The following is a 25,351-nucleotide window of genomic DNA, read 5'->3' as shown; positions in this document are numbered from 1 at the left end:
TTCATCTGTCCTATTTTTGCTTCTGCAACAAGATAGGGGAAGACTCTAGATTTCTTACCCGCACTATTTCACAGTCAACATTTAATTCTGCAGCCACAGCTTCAATTTTCTCTCTGCAGACTGAGCCCAGGCTGGTCATGCCATTGTCCCAGTATTTCTTTAGGGTAGCTAAGTCTCGGTCACTAAATTGTGTGCGGTCCTGTAACTGTAAGATAAAAAAAATACTGTTAGATTTTGAAAAATTCTGCTTATGCTCTTCATTTAATTTCCAGAGGCCTTGCATACAGTAAGACACACATGTTACACTGTCTCCATGGCTTCTCTTCTCTTTTAACTCTCCCTTAAGAATTTATGTATTTTTTTAAGTTTGGTTTGGTTTCTTATTTTATCCAGGGCAGTGCAGAGTTCCCTGGGATTTGCTTTAAAGGCAATGCAGGGCTAACGCAAGTTTAAAGCGCTTCAGCTTTGTTTCAACTCCACCTGATTTTTTTTTAAATTTGTTTTATCTCATTCTATAAGGCCTTACTGAAAATAACTTTTTTTTTCCCCTTGTGCTGTTTACTCTCTCCACCCAATTTATGCAAATCATTCCTTAAGGCTTTTCAAGTTCCTCACCCTCCCCCACCTCAAGTTCTTTTATCTTACTGCAAACTACAATACATGCATAATTCAAAGGTTTCTGATTTCCTAAAGGGAATACTTTAATGTTTATTTGGTAAGCTTGAGAGTTTAAATTGGTTCCACTGCTTATTTGCGAGTTCCCTAACTCTTTGTGTCTATTTATCAAATTATGTGATAGTGGATTACTGATAAGGAGTAACACAGAAACATCCTAAAACTCCTTGAACTGGTGTGGGCACAGTTTCATTCACTAGCAGAACTTGCAAGCTTTATCAAAACTTTTTAGCCCAGAATCTTAACTAAAATCTACAGTTTCCTTACACCAAGCCATGTTTGTCATCTCTCCTGCAATTAAAAGTGCATAAATGCAACAATAAAGTCTGCACCAGTAAGCAGTGGCCACATGTGCCAAATGTGACAATAACTCAACAGCTGAATTTTGTATGACATAACCATCATTTGAGCACTTGAACTCTGGGTATGTTCACTTAAAAACTGTTAAAAAGTTAGAATGAAATAACCCTAAAATGGAATAAAAGGAAATTTTGCTGAACTACAATAATTTGGCGATCTTGTACAGTTATCAATTACAATCTTTGTCAATTTTCAGAATATGGTAATCTTTGCTGTTTTCTTCTTTTAAAAATTACCGTTTCTCAAAATGTTAGAAACACTTGAGTCTCCTTAATATATGAATATAAAACAGAGAATATCGAAGTCTTGTCTTCTTCAAATAATCCCAGGTGTTCCAGTAAATTAAAAAAAGTACCAGTTATTTTCAAATATAGCCCACCACTAACTGCTACCAGGCAGTCAGATTTATTTTTTTGGCTCATCCATTCAAGTACCAAATTAGAGAAGCTGTTTCCATCCTGTCCTTCCGTTACCCAACATCTCCCACAGGGAGCGCAGGACCCCAGCAGCTCCTCTGCGGAGTCAGGCAGGAGATCTGGAGAGCCCGTGGGCATGCCACGCATGAGCAGCCCTCCCCTGCTCCTGCACCCACAGCACATGAGATGTGCTCCCAGACAGCACGCTGCAGTCTATTTTAACCTGACAGGAATCCAGTTGGCACATTTTGAGGCTGCTCTGGGATGAGCAGCGAAGTGCAGTAAGTGCAAGAACAAAGCTAAATCCCCGATGCCCATTCACCCTCAGTGTACGCTGGCTTTTGCTGCACGCCTGACCTGAGCTCCTCCTATGTACAAGCCATTTTCAAAGAACAAAAGTGTGGTTATCTCCTGAAATGCTGTAGCAATATCTCTTTTTATAGCTGTTGGTAACATAGATTGTAACTTCTAAAAGCGATGGGAAGAGCTCTCTCTTGTTCTGCAGTCGGGGACAGGCAGCCAAGTGCTGAGGAAAGGGAAGGCAGAAAGGAGCAGGAGAGCGATACCCAAACTACACAGGGAAACAAGTCCTTCTGGCCTGTCCTGCTTGCTTAAATGCACAGATAGCTCAGGACAACTTCATCTTCTAAAGTATAGGGAGCGTTTTTTAAACATACATCAATAAGTAACATTTGCTGTTGGTTCTGGAGAGTTCACGCTGACAATGATGCTGCAGCAACCCATCAAACAGCTTACTGCGATCTGCACTTATCAGAAAAATAAAATAGCAAAATCCTTCATATTTAATATGCATAGCTTAAATAAACCCACCCTGGAATATGCTGTGGAAATTCCACCACCCAGCAGGGCATGAAATGAGAGAAGCAAAAAGAAATCTGCCTAATATCACTTCATTTGTAAGGGAGCAACCCCTCATGTTGTCTTCTCTCACCTGGTTTGTTGCAATGGCCAAATTAGAACAAAACCCAAAGAAAGTACAGCTGATTCTGGAGCAAGTTCAGATTTCTGCTTGCCACGTGATTTTGCAGTTATCTAAGAAAATGCTTCTTCTACTGATAGAATACAGGACAAGAATACTCGCTAATAGAAAAGCTTTATATTTGCAACATGCAAAAGGATCCCATGTCAGACAAAAGGCACACTGACTGTAGACAGAACGACCAAAGGGATGGTGGTGTGGGAAGGGTGTCGTGGCTACTCTGCTTTTACTTATTAAAGACAAGAATTTTAAGCGGCCAAAGCCGTGTTTAGCAGTCACCTGGCCTTCAAAAATGTTCCTGAAAAAAGTAGTGTAATATCTTTTCCATTTTAGGTGGATGCATATTAATTCTGATCATCTACTACAAGTGTTTTCATACAATTCTTATTAGATAAAACATTATTCAATGTTTTTTGCCTCACAACTGCTATATAGATTTTCTGCAAGACCAGAGTTGCAGACAGTCTCAACAGCTTAGATCAAAGCAGATGTTTTAAAGTTATGGAAACACTCCCTTAACTACATTCCCAAAGAAGTCTTTTGCAGCCACTTACTATGGAAATGGGGGGAAAATATTAACGTTTTTGTTTTATCTGTCAGTAATAATCCCCAGTGTTTCAGGTTACAATATGTACTCTTCCTTTTTTGTTGCTGCTGCAGTTACAGTCACACCGTGTACTTTATCCCTGCACTCGTTCCAGAAGAGCTCATGCAGCTGCACATGAATTCCACTGATACCCATCTCAGGTCAGAGCAGGAAATGAAGAACAAGTTTTTGTGGTCAACTGACATGAAAGAAGAAACAAAACACCCACAACACACACCACATGAAAGAGCTCCAAGAGCAGTGACAAAATCAAGGGGAAAAACAAGTACGTGTAAATAGAAGATGGCATGAAAAGTCAGGTCCTCCTCGGGGTTGAGGACTGCAGCCTTACTTAGATGCCTAGCTCAGACCATCCTACCAAACTCAGTATATTCCCCAATTACTACTTCTCACTACACTTAAACCTTTCTACTTCGGAGTCTGTATCTCATTTTTGCCATCAAGACCAGCACAGAGTAACACAGTCAAGCAGCTAGGAATTCAGCTTCTAAGAAGCTGAAAGTGCTGCTTTCACAATGGTATGCCTTCACTTTTGGCTGCAGAAGTGACAACTGTAACACAGCTTTGCTGTCTCTGCAGTCGTGAACGACACAATCTACCAGGTTACAAGACTTGAAATTTTACCAGTGCCCCAAAAGAAAGATTCTTGACATTTAAGGGCTCTGATTCAAAACAAAATTGCTCAGAGGGCAGCAGATCTCCGCATATTAACTGAACGGCAGGAGCTTTTTGCCTGCACGCTCGCACATGGGCAATGTGAGCTGCTCCATGGTATCTCCGAGAGCACAAGGAAGATCATTTACTCACTCTGCTCGCAGTTGCTGCACCGTCGTAACAGGATCAGTCTCACCCTTATGCTCGCTAGATGCAAGTAATACTTCAGCTTGTACAAAGTTTAGATCCAGACCAACTGCCATTGTGCCAGATATCTTTTCTTGAATTTCTTAGGGAAATCACAAACTATCTTCAATAACAGCATCAGCCCCTTGGCAAATATTATACCTAAATTTGACTCCTGCATTATAACCTGCTCAAAAATTACATAATGCTTTTACAAAAGCCAATGTCTTTTGTGAGAAAATATGGGGTAGAATTTCTACATTGAACATACAACTACACTTCCTCAATGTAGGTAATAACTTCCTCGTGCTTAGTATCATTAGAGGAACCTATGAAACAAAAGAAAAAACTCAGTCCTACAAATAACATAACACTGATGGCCATACATCAGTTAGTATAGGAAAAAAAATAGACTGGAAAGCTTCATATTTAGCACACTACTTTCCATAGCTGAAGACAAGCCAGTAATTCAGTTCCTATTTTTACTTCATTGTAATTACTATTATGAATACAATTCTCATTTCCTCTCTTCAGATCCACTGCTGATTCAAGGCTTGGCTTCTTCCTCGGCAGCATTAACTATTGGCTGAATTCTTTACTTTACCAGTTCTGTTGTCCACAGTTTGAAAAGCAGAGAGAAGCTTCTTCCAGCAGAAAACAGCCTATCAACTCGCATCGCAAAGCAATTCTTATGAACAAACTGAATCAGCAGTTCTGCCGAGCGCAGGGTTAAACCCTGCTTATCCCCTAACCTCTCAAGTGTAATAACAACATTCTTATAAGAGATGACCCAGTTTATTATAGACATGCTTGGCACTTTGCCGAGCCCCTCATAGTACCCACTGTGCATGCAGTATTTGTGGTGCAAATCTGGTGCCTATAATTGGTATGAATAATTGCATCGCAGTGGAGTGTCCTTAGCCTGCCTTTTATTAGGGGCAGCTTTTTTAGATCAGTTGTTATGTATCAGCTGAAAATGTCTCAGGCCACATACTATACACCATCCTCAGATTACTAATAAAAGGCATGTTAAAAAAATCAAAGAAGCAAAGGTTTAATATGCAGGTAATGACTACTGCATTTATGCTGCAGCTGAGCACTGTACGTTGTTAACAAAATGTTATGTTTATTTAAATTGCAGTGAAATCATATTAAATCAACAGTTCGGTTCTGATACTCTGTGATGAAAAGCTCTAAGGCAATGGTTACTTCCAGCAAACAAAACCCTCACCAAATTTTAGTCACTATCACTCAGAAACTATCATGGAGAAAGAGCAAGAAATCTCAGAGTAGTACTTTTTTGTACTTTTTTAAAGGTTCTTTAAAGTTTAGTGAAAAGCAAAATAGGACAATGACACTTCACTCCAATACTCTCTAGCAATACTCCAAACAATTGGAGGGACTTTTTTCATTAAGTTACTCTAAATAAACATGTTCAATCTCCTTTGGAGCCTATCTAAGGCTAGCTTGATTTGATACCTTTTACACTGGAACAAATGAGTCTGAATTTGCTGCTCCAAATTTTTCCTATTTTTAAAGCTCTCCGTCACACTCCTCCACTCCCTCGCAGTCATCTCTTTTCAAGTCTGATGAGATGCAGGCCATTTGGTTGTTCACTTTATGGCTGTTCTGTGTCTCTGATCGCTATCACTGCTTCCCTGTTATGTTTTCGGAGGAATGGAAAGTTGAAAAGTGCACACAGCATTTAAGGAACAAACAAATCCTAACTTCTTCTACACAAGCACAGTGTCATTTTGGTTTGTTTCCCATTCCTAATGATGCCAGCATTCTGCTCTCTCATCTTGTCTACTGCTCAATGCCTAACTGACTTTTTCAGAGGATTATCAATTCCTATCTCGAGATCTTATTTGTATTTATTAATAATTATTTCTGAATCAAAAACAGCTGGTGGCCAGAACTACCAGATTCAGAGAGCTGGTTTCTAAACCCTTCCCCAAGTCTCGACATGACATGAGCAGAGAATTACTCATCACAAGATACCTTCAGTCTTCTTAGGATGAAGAAATGTACCGCAAGGCCCAGGCACAAATGTGTTTGGAAATGGACTGCAAGCCAAATGGCATCTCAAGGAACCCTTGAGCTATTACTGCTAACATGCTATTACTGCAAAAACTTAATACTTCTGGAAAGGAGACCTTTTACATCTTTTCCCACCAGTTGGGTAAGCTTGAAGTTTGCTCTGATGCAACAACAAAGGTATCAGTGCAATAAAACACTCCAGCCAAAAAATTACTCTGAACTCCAGCCATCTTACTCCATCATTTCCAAAACCAACCTCTAATCCACACACAAACTGACAACTCACCCTTCTTCTTGAGATTCTGAACTCACTAAATAGTGGACATTCAGCCTCAAAGTGAACCGATTTTTAGACAGTAATTACCATGATTCTTACTTAATCTATTAATGCCTTCCTCGTACTTGACTAGAAAGGCTGCTTTTCCAACTTCCGGCCAGGGATCCCATTCTTTCCAGCCTGCAAGATTACAGCATACAATAAGTCTAGGTGATTTGGGGAACTTTAGAAGACTCTGACTTTCTTATTCAGACATGCTCTAACTTGACTCAAATACAGCTTTCTTCCCTCTGTCCTTCTAGGAGAGCAGAGGAATGTGAACAGGTGAAGAAAACTTCACAAGTCACTACTGGTATAGTTTTAAAACAAAAGGTACAACTGAGGTGCACTTTGACTTTAGGTAGTTTTAATCCCTGTGGGTGCTCATTTTACTTTAAAAGTTGCTCCAAAACATCTTTTCCTCCAGCACACATAGGCTTACTGTGACAGCAGAGTTTTCATAAGATTTTTAGACACAGTCCAACAAGGTATTTTCTTTAGTAGTTATACTGATGGATCTCCTGCATCTCTTCTTCTCCCCACAGTCCAGCTGTAGGAGGAAAACACACGATCATCTTCCCTGGGAGTTTCTCCACTGAGGGCTGCGTTCCCTTGAAATCTCACATGAACTAGCCCAGATACTAACATGAAAGACAACTTAACTTTCATTTAAGATCCCACCCAAAATACACACGCTATGTACCACGTGGTTTACTACGTCTGCTTCTGAAGGGTGATGGGCAGAAATAATTCTAAGACTTCAGTCTGCTATCTTAATAACTCTGTGTTTCAGACTTGGTATCAAGACAACTGGAACTGTTTCTAATTAAAAGACCCAACAACAACAAAACTCCACTCTCCTCTCAAAATAAAACTTTATAACTAACCCAGACACAGCTTACCTAGAGCCAACACCTATGTGACAAATGTTTTTCATAGTTAGCATACCAAGTTACGTCTACCATAAGCACCAACCATTCAGCTCAGACATCAGATGACATGACTTAAGCACTGTTAGTATACTCCAGACTTAAATGGAAGGACAAAAGTGAAGATGTCCTCCCCTTTTTAATTCTCTTTAACCAATAACTTCATTGCTATTTTTGAATCTTTATCTTTCCACCACCCTGTGAAAAACTAAAAATCAATATATTTGTAAAGGCGAATGCATTGCACATGCATCATAACAGAATACAGAACTCTAATTTCCAAAGACACTCTCATGAATAGCTGAGAGGGTGATATTTCTACACTAATATGCGTTAACAGTCAGGATTACGTCATCTTACAGCATAGCTGAGCAGACCAGAAAGAGTTTCTGCAGAACTGCACAGTTTTTATTTCTCTCTTGATGCAGTTGAAGGACAGGGCAAGGAAAACAAAACGTCAAGGCAAGGGATTAAAAATTCAGAGCATCTAAAAGATGATCTTCGCCATTTTGAACAAAATACAGATTAGCCTTTTTACTGTTTGAATGGCAGTAATTGCCATAATCGCAGTTCCACAACTCTATCCATTCTATTTCTGTTCCCTCAGGCTCTTTCTCCAAAAGAATTTCACATTTGAAACAAGTTTCCTAGGAAGTAGGAGCTTTTTCCTCTCTTTTTGTCTTACACCTGTGCATATACAGCAGTTTTAGAGTGCCAACTCCTAACCTTGTCTCCTTAAGAAGGCTGATTACGTGTTAAAATTGGAGAAAGTGAACCCAAAGACCTGGGAACAGATGTTGTCAAACCAGACTCTATTAACCAATGGGTTTTATACATTTTATTGATTAAAAAAAGACACAGGGTTAAAGGTCTAAGGAAAACTAATAACCATCCTTTATTACTATCAGGCACTTCCACGCCCTTGAAGGGTTTAAACTTATTGCAGAGATTTCTTCTACAGCTTGTGTTCAGTATTTAGCATGACCACTGTGCCTCAACAACCTCCCCAGTGCTGGAAAGCAGGAGACAACATCGTGTCCCCAGCTTCAGTGCTCCCAGCCACGTGCTGCCTACTTTGAGCTGGCTCTGGCATTCATCTGATCCCCATTAAGTCCACTTGACTCCCTAAAGACAAACTCAGCAGAAGAATATGGATATGGATCTGACAGGCCAGACGCTTGACCTGGATTACCTTGCAACTAGATACTGGCACCAGTGCTATGGCTGGGCAGGGGGTGAAACCTCCCCTTTCAGCAGTGATGTGCTGTGAAATCAGCTCAGCCAACAGTGAAACTGTACTCTGGGACACTCACCAGCTGCTCGGTGTTTTAAAAGGTCATTAAGTGACAGAGGGAAGAAAAGGGCTACATTTAAAAAAGCCTACTCAAGAGAACAAGGGCTTAAGAAAAAAAAAAGAGGTGGAATGAGTAATAACAAGATTTGTATAAAAGTACTGGTTCACCTGGGAGATGCTCCTATAAAGTGCTCTTATATAAACAGAAATAAGTGATGCTACTGAAGTTTGCAGAAACTGCAAGTGTGCTACAGTTGTAACTAGCAAAAGTCTGAGAGAAAATGCAATTACTGTGATGGTCCTTAGATTCCTACTTATACTGGAAACACTACTGAAACTCAAACCTTTTGAAGCCTAAAGAGAATAACCAAAAATAACAACAACAACAACAAAATGCTGGGTACAGCAGGGAGAAGGCAGCAAGGAAAGGAAAGTTCTTGCATTCCTCAGACATCATTGCCAAAGCAGTGCACATGACACTGATAGCTCAACGGTTTGGGAGGTTTGATGGGATAAGTTTGGTTAGCACAACAGCCACCTCCCTGGTTAATGCTTCTGATATAGCTGGACTAATACGTAACAGCCTCTTGAAAGCCTGGCTGTACCATCCAACCTGCATTGTCAGGGTGTATTTTCATGCTAAGCAAGCAGAATTGACAGTGCTTTTCAAAGAGAAGCTAGCAGGCTACTCTTGAACTGAAATGCTGAGCAGCAACCAAACAAAAGAGTTGGATAGAGGTATCTTTCCTGACAAGAGCTGTTTAATACATTATATTATGCTTTGGTGGCATTTGTGAATTGAGGACACCAACCTGGCTGATTCTGCCTAATGTAAAATGACATATGTGGATAAAATTAGACTTGATAAAGTTACTACAGATAGCATGGACTACTAATTCTATGCATGTGCAGTGCAGCTGAAGAGGGAGTTACTCTCTTAAGCATTCAGTTGCCTCAATTAACAATCACTTCATTTTCAGTATAAAAAAACGGATTCTGAGCTCTAAACTCTCAGTCCTTATCAATTCAGATGTTGCATTGCAGCTAATAGCACAATTAATAAACATAATACTGCATTATTTGACACAGGATTATGACTTGAGTGGCTTTTAAAGATATACATCAACGTTACATTAACTGAAACACTGTATCCGCAGATAATGTTTCTATCCGTCAAAGTATAAATGGGACAAAACCCCACACAAGGTATAAAGGACTGACACTTTCAAAGATGCATTGTTACAAACTTTTCATTCCTTCCCCTGATTAGATACTTAAATGGAAATATACTTACTGCTCTTTTTCTGGAACAACCTGTAATCCAAGGCACAGTAAGGTTTCCTGAAATCTGTAGAGGGAAAGGAGGAAACAGAACAGAAAATAACAGCAGCTTAGGTTGCTGTGATAGCCAACGGTGAGCAGCTTTCACAAGACTTCAATATTGTGCATTCAATTAGGTAAGAATGTCTTTAAAACAGGTTAAGATTTAAAGGCAAAACAAAGTCACACTTAAAACCAAAACACTTCCTTTGGGTGAGGGTAAGATAACATGATGGCAATGTGGGTATTTCTGCACTTTTGCTATCTCTAAACCTGTATTTCAGAACACAAGTTTTCACTTTCGATCCGTCACAAAACTGGTAAGATGAAGCAGACTGGAGTTAGACAAGGGCCAATGTCTGACAGAACTGTCACCACGTATTTTCCAGTTACATCAGTTAATATTTCAGAAAAAAACACTATCATGTCAGCAACTGAGCTATTTAATGTCAGATGTTAAGGATCTGAATATTAGCAGCAAAGCCAGGGAAATCAGGAGAGGGGTATGAAGGCAAAGGTTAGCTGCCCCAATTTCCATTGCCTCTCCATCACTGCCAGAGGTGAGGCTTTATTAAATAATACAGATTATTATACAAATATCTATTATATAAATATATGATAATCTTGGACTGTTTTCCCTGGCCATCTGAAATGTGTCATAGCCTGGAATATTTCAGGCTTATTTAGGATTCTATGTTCATCTTTTGCTGCAGACAAGCAATGCTTGAGAGCCTAAACATAGCTCTTGAGAGATTAATCAATCTCAAGTCATTACACACACGATGTATGTGAGGAAGAAAAATGTACACACTTCTGCTGACTCTATCAAACTACACTAATGGCTTTTGTATTTGGAAAGTACTCTACTAATGAATCTTGCAGCATGAGCATGACCAAATATAGAATACCTGGTACCACTTGTCTGGTGTACAAGCACATAAGATACTTCTACTTCTCAAGCTTTTAGCTGGAAGTGCTTAGAGGTTACCTAAGGTCAGACACTTTCCCATTACAGCACTGAATGTGTTGAGGGGGGCTAGAAATGAATACCCTCCCGTCCTGAGGGCAAGTCTGCATCAGCTTTTGTGTCTAAAATATTAATTTCTTAGTTGCACACACACATTTTAAAAATTCCGTATTAAAAAGTTCCGCCTATTACAATTCGATAGCCCACACAACAGCTTCCCACCACAGAATCTGTTGTATATGCATCCTCCATATCCACTCAGATGGCTTCTTTTCCCAAATTTAAACTGTGCTTTTCTATGTGAATAAAGCAGTCAGTTTGGCAGAGCATTAATGGTTACTTGGAAGACAAATGCACACAGATTCTGACAGGTACGATGTCAAGCACAGTCAAGTTTATCTCAATAAAACTACTTGAAAGACACCATGCATGGGAATATTCTAAAGTGGCTCTATGAAAAAGGCACAAGGGTTGGGTTTTTTTGAGAGGAGTTTATTTTTAGAAGTTCAGAGGTCCTGCAACATGTGTATCGCCAATGCTGGACCTTAATTTAAGTGGTTACACAGTATGAGGCCCCTACATAACCTTTTCCCAATTCGCCTGTAGATTTCCTGTCCCAAATTCAGCACACTGGAACCAACCCAAAGCCCCAGCCCAGTCCTGGTTGCTGTGTGTCCCCTTATTTTCGCAGCCAGCTCCTTGCTCTGTCCTCCTCAGAGCTCCACGTGTTTTCCTGCTCACGCAGCTGGAATTATTTCATCCCTAGAAAAATTATTTCATCTCTATCTTGCCCTAGCAAAAAGCTGTGCTGCCCAAAGTTAGCAAGAAAGTCCTCCTCTGGTCTTCAAGTTTCTAGGGAAGTAAACAAATAATTCAAACAGTATTTAAAAAAATATAAATAAAATGGACTCCCATTTCCATAAATGGCAAACTCAGCATCCTTAGAGTGATTTTTTTAAAAAAATAAACAGATACAATATCTATATCCTATTCTGACGTACTGACTGCAAGGCTTAGCATTTTCCCAGCAAGAACAGTCTCTCTAGTTCAACACGCTTAAAGCCCAACTAAAAAAAAGTACGTAGGTTGAACAATTTGTTTACTGAAATTGCTGAGGCATTAAAATTGATCACTTTATTAAATTTACTGTTAAGTTACACTAACATAGATTTGATTAATTGAACCAGTAAGGAAGCTGTAACTAATTGCTAATTAGATACCCCACCAATGTACGACAGTAATTACTTCATCTAAACACAAATCACAGCGTTCTGACTTTGAAGAAGCATCTGCTTGGATGTTTAACTACTCCAATAATCATGTAGCTTAGGTTTAATCTATTTTTAAATTTAAGAAGATTTTCCTAAGTTTAAGGCTTTCCATTCTTATGCCCATGGATAAATTAGCTAAACACAGGCAATAAAATTAACAGAAACTGAATACATACACAGCGTGGCACTTCTTTTGTAAGTCTACAACTATTCAGACAGCACACAATACAAGATCTACGTCTCTGGAAGTTTCATACATAAAAATTTTTAAGCTATAAGGGGAGTGTTTACATGACACAGCAGTCATACTGGACTTAATTTTAAGGGAATAACTTGGATGAGGGGGTTAAAGTAGTGCAGAACTGGTAGTTTTGACAAAATAAGTTATCAGCCTAGTAGGGTACTCTATTTGTTACCCATGACTTTGAAGGCAGTAGGTGAAATTTTCTTGTCAACGTGATAAATGAGTGTTGGAAGTGTCACTGTCACACACTGACACCTCTGAGGACACAGGACTCACTTCTGTGTTGTTCTGGAATGTGGTAAAAACTCTCAGCAAGGAAAGCAGTGATCGGGAAAAGCCAGCACCATCATTTCAAGGCACTATGGCTGTAGGATGCTGTTCCTGCACAGAGCCAGGGTACTGCATGCCCTGAACCCACAGCTTTTTTCCCCTCTTTATAAATTTTCTAATAGGGCGTCATCTCGGAAGTTTGCAGCGTGGAAGCTTACAGCAACAAGTCCATGAATAGCAACCTGCCTGGTTTTTCTAATTTTTGGTTTAAAACTGTGGAAGGGCAGGGGATATCACGAGAAACTCCCTTGATCCTCATTTAACAAGAAAATAGGTACGTTATTGTAACGGGGTGGGGGAGGCGGAAGCAAACAAAACCAAAACGAAGTTGCAGAGATCTCCTTGTTCTGATCCATATCACACCACACGGACAGATAATATTTCACCTACCGTGAACCGTTCTGGCTGTTTAAAAAGACTATGTCCCTAGCCCAAAAAACCCCAAATCAAAGTTATTCCAAATTTCATTAAAGAATTCAAAAAAGTAGTAAGAAATACATCTCTCTCATGCTTTTTCAAGGGTGAAATAATGTACTAAGACCACAAAGCTAGAGGTATCAATAATATATTTCACTTCATGAAAATTAAGTAAAACTTCCTTAACTTGATCATACGCACTTCTGCAGCTTTTCCAGCCCTTTATTGAACACATGTGCACATTTACAGCTTTTCTTCTCCTATGAAACTGAGATGTCAAAAGTTAACAGCTTTTAACTAATTAAAATTCAGGTAAGAACTCAAGTAAAAGCAGCAATAGCAAATATTGACACAGAGAGAAGGGAGAAATTGAAAGAACAGCTTGTCTAAAGTGCTCAGCTTAGAAAAGGCCATAAATAAGAATTGTATATATCCCATCTACTACAAAGAGTCTACTGCAGAGTACATATGCTCCCTGAACCTCAGGTGTACCAAGAAAAGCAATAATTCTGGTGAAAAGTGGCACTTATGTGGACTCAAAAGATTTCAAATCCTCGTGAGATAGGAGCCAATCAGATAAAACAGAAAAGGGAAAAAAAACCCCAGCTTCACAAAGTACTGTTCTCTATACTAGTGAGCAATGCACAAGAAAAGATGGTATGTTGTTTACATGGTTCACTTTCAGGATAAATTCAAAATGTAATAGCAGGCAAATGCACAAAGGTAACACATGCAGCATCACATCCTGTCAGTCTTCAGACTTTTATCTCAGTGTCTCTAGACTGTATCATGCCAGATGGCACAAAAATCCATGGAAAAAAAATCAATATGGATGTTTCCTGCACAATTGCATCTTCTCTAGTTTTAACAAAATATAAAAAAGTCAGTGTGTCAGTGTTGTAGATTCTTCTGAACATCTTTTAGTTCCTCAATTATCTGCATTTAATTTTCCCCTCTCAGTATCACTGAAGGGACTCTATTGTGGCATGAGGAAATAATGGGATTTAATATAAAACCGGTATTTGAATTAGATGCTGCGGGAGAGGAAGAATATTTGGTCACCTAGTGCCTCTCATCATCTTAACCAGCTTGGAGATCCTAATCCCTAACAGAAAACAGATCCAAGAGATTGACAACTGCCCAGGGGGTCCAGGGAGCGCTGACAGCAGAGCTAATCCAAGCTGATATTAACACAGGCAAGCAACTGTACAGCACAAAAACCACGGCCCAATCCCACATTGTGCCCTGTGCCACGTGCAAAACGGACCCCATAGAGGAAAAACTACGAGTATCACAGTGACACGCATGTCAGGACAGCATGGACTTTTGTTTTTGAAGGAACTACCTCTACAGAAAGATGTAAATAGCGGACAGCCTGGAGAAGGGTGAACCTATCGCTTACTGGTTACCGATTTCCAAAGAAAACAGTACTTATCTACAACCTTGTCTTCAAGGTTTGAAGACACAGATAAATTGACAGATTACCTGGTAATTATTTTGGTTTTGTGACAGCCTCAGTTGACTTGAAGATGTGAAATGAGGAGAAAAAGTACTTCTTGATGGGTTAGCACTGTTATATAGTGTACTGGATGTTGTATGTAATGAGGTCCGTGCAGGCAAGTGGTAGTCTCTGTTATGATACAGAATATTTTCAGGCACGTCCCTGGCATTCACCATCTGTGAACTACAGCTCACATTTCTTCCTGGCCCAGACAAGGCTGCGCTTTGGCTCTCTACTCGAACAGAACTGCTGCTTTCACAGTATCTTGAATAGCTTTGCATTTGTGCTCCCATGGATGCTAGTTCTTCTTCTCGAGCATATTCATCATCCACATCTGCGGTTTCCATCGCGATGGACAGACAGCTGCCTTCCATCGAGCAATGCTTTTGCCCTGCGCTTCCTCCCACAATTCTCTGAGGTTGATCCGTAACCGCCAGAGAAAACACTTCGCGGATTTCCAGGTTCTGTGTGCTACAAGAAGGGTCCCTGGTATTAGCCCTTTGTCCGGGGGGTACGTGCGATATGAGAGCTGCATGCTCTGGTTTTTGTAACCTTTGACATCCCATGGGTTCAGCTTTGCAGGGTCTGTGGCATATCATGGGTTTCTGAGGTAACACCAACTCTGCAGTCTGGACTGATGAACCACCATAGCTTTTTTTAGTGTGACTGTATATGGAGTTTGCAGAATTCAGTACGCTTGTTTGCCTAGATAAAATAATAGTCTTTTCCCCTACTAATAGGGAAGCATTTTTACAATGTGGTACTTGTCGTCCTATAGGGATGTGCTGCTGCTGAAACTCCGTATCGCTTTTTCCTGGTAGTCGCTGAATAGAGGTTTTATGTATTTCTGCCATTGAAGTGTTTATCTGTTTGGTGGATCCTTGCCTACCGGATGAACTAGCAGGACTGTATATACCAGTAACTATTACATCGTTATTAGAAGAGGTCCAAGAAGACTGCTGACTTTGGGATCGAGCAATATTGACCACATTTCTAACTGCTGCTTCTGGAGGTACTGAGGGAGTGGTAGGGACAGTCCCTGGGGGAGTGCCTCCAGACTCTACAGCACTCTTGCTGCTCATCTTCCTTCGCTTATTGCCAACCCACGTCTGCAAACAACAAACAACAATGACAACAAACACAAAACAAAACATTAAATAAGGAGAAAAATCAGGCAATTCCATTTGTTAAGCAGATCTGATGAAATGTTAAGTGTTCAAGTTGAGACCTAAATTTACAAATATCTAAATTGTCCACTGACTATGCAAAACCTGAACACTACAGGGTGGAAATCATGCTTAGGATTCATACATTCATACACATGAGAAACCCAGTCTCTATTCCAAAGCCCCAGTTTCTCAAAAATCCAGAGACTGTATCGTGTCTCCTGTCCCAAAGTTACCCTTCAGATCTATTTCATTGATACTGCTGTGACTAATTCCCCCATATTTAAGTTTTTTATCACTGAGGTATGTAGATAAACTTTTGTAACCAAATAACTGAGAGATACGACGTTTGAAACTGCCTTGAACAGAAACTGCCAGTTCTTGAATTTAGATAAGAAGGAAAAGAAGAACTCCCTCTGTTAGACAGATAAATACCTATTTTGTGAAGTATTTAGATCTATGGACTAATTCCTCCTCTGCCAGCTGCACAAATCAAGATCTGATGTCAAAACCTGCACTGACAGACAAGATCAGGACTACTGGGATCAGATTCCAATACAAGTTTGCTATTATGGACATTTCCAAAAGTGCCAGTGACACTACCTGGTTCTGTGTAAAAGATAGTAGAGGAAAAAATACTTGAAAAATGCAGTTGTGCACAGGTTAAATTGTATTGCTGTTTTAAACACACAGGAAAGCCTGTCCTGGAAGTAACACATTAAGATATAGCTAACAGAACTGAAGGGGAAACATTGACTTCAGTATTTCAAGATAATCTGGTGGGAGCATCAGCTCTAATGCTGGAAGCTTAAGCATCACCTAATTGTTCCTGGAAATTTTCATATTCAGAGACAACACTTGCTCAATTCTTTTACCTCAGTATGTCTGGACTGATGTGATAAGTGAGCAGGATACAAGAGCCAAACAAGAAAAAGTAAGCTTTAGCATATGTTTGTGCTGCTTACAAAAAGGATCAGATAGGGATATAGAGATACAGCAAAACAGGTTACTGCACCACTCTGGCTATCATCTGATGCACACCTAAACCCAAACCAAAGCAAGTTCTCAACATTCAGCAACCCAAACCAAATGATTTAATCAAAAACTCCCTTGCCCCACAACAAGCAGACTGCACTGCATTCCTATCCTGGGTTTCCATCCCATCAGATGAAAGATAGAAAGTTTTCTTCACGTACTGATACCTGCCAAGGAAAGTAAACAGATTTATCTACAGGAAAATACACGTCCCTGTCATACAGAATTTTGTTGAAGTCTCCATTCCATTCTACCAATTTTTGTTGTCACATTTTCTAAAATGCCTACTTTAAGGCACGATTTACTCCATGCAGTAGTGTCTGTTACTAGTGACAATTGTTTTCTTCTCAAAAGCAAGTTTAAACACACAAATTATGGCTATAGGTCTCAAGTTACTTTATTGCATAAAACAAATTTAGAAGATCAAATTTATTTTTTCTTATTTCTGCTCAGTCAGTAAACTTTCAAGTTAGAAATCACAATTAAATAGAGACACTGCAAATTTTGGGCCAGGAAAAAAGAGTTTTCACCCCAACTTTTCCAACTCTGAAGTTTTTCTCATGGTTTTCCTGAAAAGAAATTCATTCAAAGAAATGCAAATAAGTTACTGGCACTACTATTCACTTGGGATTAAAGAACAGTTTCATGAGACTGCCCAATCAGATTTGCCACTGCTAAGAGTCCGAATCTCCTGATCACGTCCACAGCATCTTTGCTCCCAGCATTTAACTAAAACCTGAATGATCAGTGACTGCATCTCCTCCAAAAGGCTTAAAACTGAATTAGCAAAAAACAAATAAACAAACAAAAGTTTGGGTAAGGTTAGCAAATTTAACTGAGTTACTCTGAAACCTGAATGAATGGAAGAGATGATCAGCACAAGAAGAAAAACAGGAGAGAATGAATTGCACAGCTGGGAGAAGGGAGAGAGCACAAAACTTCCCATTTTTAGCACTGTGAAATATTAACCCAGTGAATTATGCGAAACTACACTCTCAGACTGAATGAGAAGTTCCACACTGCTGTTAGCTTGATGGTTAGGGTATTAATTTGGGAGGTGACAGAGCAGCCATTAAGTACAAAATATCCTATGAAACATGACTGAATCTTTGTTTCAATCAAGTTTCCCAGCCAGTAAGTTTGGGGAGCACTTTCACTAACACTGAAAGCATTACTGAAATTCTTAACTTTTATTTAGGATGAGAAGCAGCTCCCAGAAGATGACAAATCAAAAATCCAGATGCTAAGAAATGTACCTGGGATTTAAGAGACCCAGATTTTACATTCCCAGGCTGAATCAGGCAGAGCTGGCACTTCAGACTGTCCCACAACCCAGAGACACAGCACAAAGAGACTCTCAGTAGTGCTTGGCCATCAGTTTTAACCAGAAGTTCCACCCTGTATCTGAAAATAAGATGTCCTCAGGAAGTCTTTCACAAGGTGTAAAATAACTAAGCTGTAAGCGTTCTAGTATCTGTTGCTGTATTTTGAGAAGAAGCCCACGCCACCTTCCTGACCGCTGCTCCCAGCACACAGAGACAGCATCAAAATGAGACTTGGAGAATCTTTGGGCTTTTTCAAGTCACGTTGCTCACATTTCATGTAAAGACAAAAACCAGCAGAATTATGCTAATATTAAGGAAAGACACCAGACCATTCAGACCTGATGTATTAAATTTGAAGAGGGGCAGGGTTCTTCCCCAGGAGTACAACTATCACATTTCCTAATTTTGAAAGGGACAGCATACGTCTATGTATGGCGATAATGAAATCTGTAGAGGTTTACATCTAATCATAAACAGGACTTCTCATTTTTCCAACCCAGCTCAAGGCTGGAAAGTCTGGATGTAGTTCTATGGGACAAAGCTATAGAAATCATGATTCTAGGAAAGAGTATATTCATAGAGTTACAGCATTTGAATTATAACAGTTACATTCAGGGAATTCATGTTCCATTATAGTCATATCTGCAAGTGCCAGCTGCAACCCAAGTATCATTTTGCTAGATATTGTGCAAAGAAGTACTAATCTCTGTCCACAAATTTTATAGGGAGGAAAAAAAAAAAAAGAAAAAAGATAGAAGGGAGAGGATGAGGAGAGGCAGAAAGGACGGGTGTAAAGAAGAGAAAGGTAAGATCATACAAATATATGACAAACACATTGCAAATGCTGGGCCTGTTTCCATTGCACTTCACAAGCAGGAAGAAAGTTTAAGTATTGCAAATAAATGCTCAGTAAGGGAAGAAAACTAAAGGACAAAGGCCAGGATACATTACTACAGCAAGTGAAAAAGAGAAGGGAAAGGGAAATACAAAGATGGAGATCAAATGAGGACTGCAAGTAGAGGAGAGACTGGCTGCCTCCTCTAGGTCCTTCAATCAGAACAAAAATAGAAAACCAGGCCCTGACTGTATCAGCAGCACCCAGATTCCTGTTACAACTGTTCGTCTGTTCCAGGGAGCCCAGATTTCTCGCTGACTTTCAGAACTTCTCACCAACTAGAGCTGAGAAAGTAAGTTTTAATATTTCCAGAGTATTTTGAAGGAGAGGAGCCCAGGTAAGAATTAGGAAACAGGAGGGGTTGTTATTGTCAGTACATCACTTAAAAAACACACATCAGTCTTAGCTCTTCCTCTTCAGTGTTGTAGCAATTTCTGGTAGCTCCAGTACTGTTATTTTCTTCAGCTAACACTTCATGATTTCTATTTCTGCTCTGAGACAACAGCCATTTTGTTGTCTAGTGTTTCACAAAGGGATTATTATTCCCCTTCCCATGGAATTCATAGACTTTGGAAGAGCTCCTGTTAGCACTAGTGACATTCTTCTTTTATAAGAAAAGAATGTACCCACTGTAAATAACCATGAGGGACCACAATATTTATGATTGTGACATGGAATACAAGTGTGACAGGGTGTCCAAAGAAATACTTCCACAATTATTCCTCCAAATACATTAGGTTATAAAAATCTGTTTAACTTAAGAAAAGCTTACTAATAACATAAGCTTTCTTTTGATACAATACATTGCACAAGGTTTCCATAGAGCAACCTGATTTGCAGTTTAATAAATAAAGAAAACACAAAACCAAAACGCAAACCAAAAGACCATCAACAAAAGACAACAACCAAAAAACCCAAATCAACCAACCAAAAAATCAGTCCTTGTGCAATCCAGGCCCCTCCTAAATACAGCAATCATGTGAAGACATTTCAGAGAAAACAAACTATAAACAGGCTCACTGGATAAAAATGAACATGTCACACACGTGTACTGCAGTCTGATTTAAGACAGGGATGAAGTTAGAGACTCCAGTCCTCTACAGATATTTTGTGTAAAGAACGTGTATAAGTTTAACATACAAATTTGGAAGGCCTCAGTACTTACCCTGACTACACTGAAGTCCAGTTTAGTTTCTTGTGCACACTGTAATATGAGCTGAAAGCAATTTTTACTTTGATTTGTCATTCCATTTTCATAATAACGCTGCAATATCCTTTGTTGTTCTACAGTAAATACAGAACGCAGATTCATCTAAAAATAAAAGAAGATACTCTGAAAGTTGGAATAAAGACTGTAATACTTGCAGAAAGCACAGGCTCTCATTTATGCTTGTTGTGATAACTCTAAGTGTTGACATGTTTTCTTTAGAGTCCTTTACCAACACTTTTACTTACTTTCAAAAAATAAAATCTGTTACAGTCAGCATTAGTGATTCCTTTGTGATGGACTCAAGCTGAACAGGTGAACTACATGTCTGGAACGATACTGACAGCCTTTCATAAATAAATAAATATTACATTGTTTTGCTAAGTCCACAGCATCTAGTTTTATAGAAAAAGTTTATCCCTTAAAAACCAATAAATCAAGCCATTAGGCAAAACAGAGTAATACCAGCAGCCCAAACAATATTGGCAGGTCCATTTCGCCTCCTCTAAAGGAGGAAGACAAAACTTATGATAAAGCAAAGGTGACAGTTTGGCATGAGTGAAGTTTCCACTGTCTCCTACTTCAGCGAATCCTACAGTCGGTTACGGCTGCTCCTCCTGCTGTGTCAGCACCAGCACTTCCCAGCTGCAAAGTCACCATGATCAAGGACAAGAACTGAAGACCAACTGAGGAAAATAACAAAAGAGAAGGCTTTAGGCAGTTGTGGCCCAGCCCACTGCAATGCTAATGCACTAATATTAACAGAAAGGACCACTCAAATCACAGCTGTGAACTACTGCGAAACTGTGCTCTGAGGCTATAGAACAGGATTTTTACGAACACTTAAGGTTGTTTTACAGGGGTATAAGCCAAACAGACCTCAGGATATGTTCCTGCTCTTTGTTTTATGTGAAGTGGTGCAAGTTTTTGAGCACACACAACCAAAACAGAGACCCACATGGCTTCACCGCATGACAGGCCATAAGAGAGGCCCTTCACTGCATCCCTGCCAGGGCCATGCCCTGGCCAGGCTCAGCACAGGGCTATACCAGGACACACCAGAGGCAGGGGGTGATCAGGAATGAGGCAGCCTCTTCAGCAGCAGTTCAATGAACACATTAAACCAGATACAGCTTCAATACACATGAAAATGCCTGAGCTTGGAAAAGGCAAATAACTGAACTGAACAGGGCAATGCGCATGCAGCCCAGAAAGCCAACCGTATCCTGGGCTGCATCAAACAAAGCATGGCCAGCAGGTCGAGGGAGGTGATTCTGCCTCTACTCCATTCTCAAGAGATCCCACCTGCAGCCTTGTGTCCAGCTTTGGGGCCCCAACATAAGAAGGATATGGAGCTGTTGGAGCAAGTCAGTGGGTCCAGAGGAGGGTCATGAAGATGATGAGGGGCTGGAGCACCTCTCCTATGGAAACAGGCTGAAAGAGCTGGGGCTGCTAAGTCTGGAGAAGTCTCCTTAGAGCAGCCTGCCAGTACCTGAAGGGGCCTACAAGAAAGGTGAGGAGGGACTTCTTATAAGGACATGGAGCAATAGGACAAGGGGTAAGTTTCACACCGAAAGAGGGGAGATTTAGATTAGATATTAAGAAGAAATTCTTTACTCTGAGAGAAGCAAGACACTGGCATAGGTTGCCCAGAGAAATTATAGACACCTCCTCCCTGGAAGTGTTCCAGGCTGGATGGAGCTTTGAGCAGCCTGGGCTGGTGGGAAGTGTCCTTGACCATGGGAGGGGTTGGACTGGATGACCTTTAAGGTCCCTTCCAACCCAAACCACTCTATGCGTCTATGACTATTACCAAGTATAGAACAGACTCCCTAACGGCAAACTGAAGTTTTAAGCTCTTGTTATATGGTCTATCCAGGTGAAGAATACAATCCTCTGGTGATACGTAAGAGAAGATGAGCCCCCTCACCACAGGATTCCCAGAGCAGGGCCTTTATTTTGTCTCGAACAGGAGGCCACCAGCTGAGACACCCACAAGCACTGGCCTGGAACAATCTGCATCTGACTTCACGTCTCAGAAAGCAAAAATGTCACCAGACACAAGTTATTTTTAATACTTCCAGCATATGTATCAAAATAATGCAGAAAAAAATGAAAGAAGAAGAAACTGTACCATTACCTTGTGGGAAAATAAGGGGAACCCTTTTTTAATTACCAAGCTTTTACTGTTTTTGGAAATTTTGGATGGAAAAGAGAGTAGCAATATCCTTAACCTTTGCATAGGAACTGCTTTTAATTTAGAGCAGATAAAATTATTAAGGGCTCAACAGCATGAGCAGACACTCAATTCCTTTCACACTATTATAATCAAAATGATTATACAAGGTAATGGTAATAGACATTAGTTTGCTAGGCCTCTATAAAGATAAAGATTAATATCTAGAATTTGGAACAGAATGTTTGTAGGCCAGAGCTTTGACTTCAGAGTTTACTCTCTTCTACATGCCAACAGACAACAGAAAAAAATCACTAACTGCCAATTGGTAAAAATTTGTTTTCTTTTCAAAAATACTTAAAACAGAAGACGATTTTTCAACCACATTTTTACCTGTGTTTCCAATTCTTGTTTGCTCAATCTAATGCACTGTTAAATGCAACATGACCAGCCGTACTGTAAGTCACACTTTACCTAAGTTATGCCTCCCCCAGAAAATTTATTCAGTCACGGTCAGAGCTGGGCAAAGCAGACCCTTCCTCTGAGCACTCTGCTGTTTAGAGAAATTTATAGCAAGCAACAGAGGAAGCAATTATTAGCCCATTAACAAATCAATACCGTTCACAAAAATCTACTTTATAAAGTGAAGAACTGTCTTCAGATCTCCCATGCGGACAGGCATGATGATGCAGATTTCTATTACTTTTAAAGAATATGTAAGAGTTCATTTAGTGACTCTTTTTCCTCCTGCATGATTGGCAGGGCCCAACTTACATTTCTTCGCTACTTCTCTTTCAGTCCAGTGGTCCTGTTTAATTTAGTTGAGATCAGTTTCCACAAATGACCTTATAAGAAACCTTATAAGTTATGAACCTTCTATGTTTCCAGATCCAGAAGAGGAAGCCTGTCATCCAATAGCTCCACCATTTCTATACATAGGCCCATCAAAAAGCAGCAGCTCTCCAAACAGTTTAACAGTGATGAAGAGTTCTCCAATCGCAAGATAAATTTTTAGAATCAGACCTGACTACCTGCAAGCAAAGACGTGCGTCATGTTCACTTTTTTTTTTAAGTGGATTCTGTATCCAAAGCAACTTCTGTGTTAAAAGTATTTGAGGTCTGTAGTTTAGATAAGGACAGGGTGGAGCGTTTTGATGAAATCTGTTGATCTTCAGATAAACCTATATGCATTGCATGACAGACTTCACCAAGCTAAACTCAAGAGAGGTCATGGTCTGGTTTAATGAACAACTCATTTTTGCAGTTTCTTTTAATCACTTGTAAACTACACCTGCCAACCAAAACACTGCTAAGATTCCTTAGTAACTTTTGCCTTGATCCAGTCAAGTACAGCTCAGATGATCTGTGCAGAGACCATCAGAAACTGACTTAAATAAATAGATCGCAGGACCCTACAAACACAGAGTTACGGAAGCTGAGTCATAACTGGAGTTTACATTCCAACATGTAAACTTCCAAATAAGCAGGTAAGACTTTATTAATGCTTATTGTGTTTTAGATATACTGAATCCTAAGTTAATAGACAGTTCTGTACCATCTCCCATTGCCCCCACCTACACATATTTACACATATTTACACATATTTACACATATTTACTAAAACTACAGAAGGGACATTAAAATGTTCTTAAAGTATCATCAGCTATCCTGCTATGGAAATCAACCTTATTAATTCTGCTCTGCCAATTAATTAATCCTCTTTTTAAACTTCCTTTTAACCAGTTAATTGCAGAATAAACTCAAACATACACTTTTTTTAGCAGGGCGATGCAGACAGCTACATCTGCTCAACAAAAAACCTGGTTCAAATTCTACACAAAATACTAAACTCAAAGCAAACTAACCAAAACACTGGATCCACAGGACCACTACAAAAAGCCATTCTATTATGACCCAGAATACTTTGAACTATGCTACAGTTACTTGGTATAACATGGTTATTAACAACCAGACATTAAGCTCCAGAGAAAGAAGGAGCAGACAACCTCAACAGACAGCACTAACACCTGGCCTAAAGTCCCAATAAACCAATTACTGAACGTTTGGAAGCTCCACTAGAAAGCCACAAAGCCCACAGCCATCACATTAATTCATGGAGCGCTGCCTCTGCACACCTCATCTTCACAGGCAGTAAGTCTGGCTCACTCTTCACCTCTAGCAATTTACCTACACAAGTACATTGAGCATTCAGCGTCTATAAGAACATGTTGCTGCCTCCAAGACAAATTAGTACAGCACATATTCATCAAAGGATTACATAAACTATTATTTTTTGAGAAGTGTTACCTGTTTAGCATCACTTTTCATAGTGATACAGAACAAGATATTAACTCCCACATTTTCTTTAATATGGGAGATCTCTGACAGTCAGTGTAAATAAATATAAACTAGAAATAACTTACAAAATACTGACATTACTAAGCCTTAAGGTAGCCACACTGGTATTGAGGGAATTAGCAGGTCACACCTTCACAATGGCCTCAGTATTATTCAAAACAATCTCAGTACTTTCAAAGAAAATAAATTCCTTTTTTCCATTTGTGTACCTATGAAACACTCCAGTTTCTTCAGGATTTCTCACCTTTGTCTTGAATCTCAGACTCCAAGTCAGAAATCCACATGGATTTTTATCATAATTTCATTCTGATCTTGACTTGCCAAGCTTAGAAAACGTGCATTTGAGCTTTTGGGAAGCCAGAAGTCCAGTTGGTTGGCAACACATTGGCACTGAAAAGAGAGGTTGTTACAGAAAAGAACTGTGTGAAATTTAATAAAATTCAGGCAAAGCATTATGCAAAGTAGAATTCCATAAGCACAAAGTTAATGAAGTAAAAACACAAAAGACAGAGGTGGCAAAGAAGTATTTTTAAGGATTCAACATCTGCTTGCTCTGCTAATAAGGAAACCTTGGCCAAGTATTTTGCTGTCTATGTGACAGGGCAGAGAACAATCTATGACAAATGCCAAAGCAGTACTTCCTTCACCTTCCTATGTGTATT

General features: G+C 39.7%; 1 protein-coding gene across 1 annotated transcript in view; it reads right to left on the bottom strand.

Annotated features, from left to right (window-relative positions):
• HDX (highly divergent homeobox) overlaps positions 1 to 25,080 on the bottom strand; it is a 41,432-nt gene extending 16,352 nt beyond the window's left edge. Inside the window, exons 1-5 of the mRNA XM_010185409.1 lie at positions 24,934 to 25,080; positions 20,114 to 20,260; positions 14,512 to 15,636; positions 9,772 to 9,825; positions 59 to 205 (exon numbers count right to left, since the gene is read on the bottom strand). Coding sequence (XP_010183711.1) covers positions 59 to 205; positions 9,772 to 9,825; positions 14,512 to 15,636; positions 20,114 to 20,260 — 1,473 coding nt within the window. The 5' untranslated portion in view covers positions 24,934 to 25,080. The remainder of the gene's footprint in view (positions 1 to 58; positions 206 to 9,771; positions 9,826 to 14,511; positions 15,637 to 20,113; positions 20,261 to 24,933) is intronic.
• Positions 25,081 to 25,351: the final 271 nt, after the last annotated feature.

Source organism: Mesitornis unicolor, unplaced genomic scaffold (genome assembly GCF_000695765.1).
Source record: "Mesitornis unicolor isolate BGI_N332 unplaced genomic scaffold, ASM69576v1 scaffold4755, whole genome shotgun sequence".
Classification (NCBI taxonomy): domain Eukaryota; kingdom Metazoa; phylum Chordata; class Aves; order Mesitornithiformes; family Mesitornithidae; genus Mesitornis; species Mesitornis unicolor.
The sequence above is the reverse complement of the archived record's forward strand: the minus strand, read 5'-3'. Positions and strand labels throughout refer to the sequence as shown.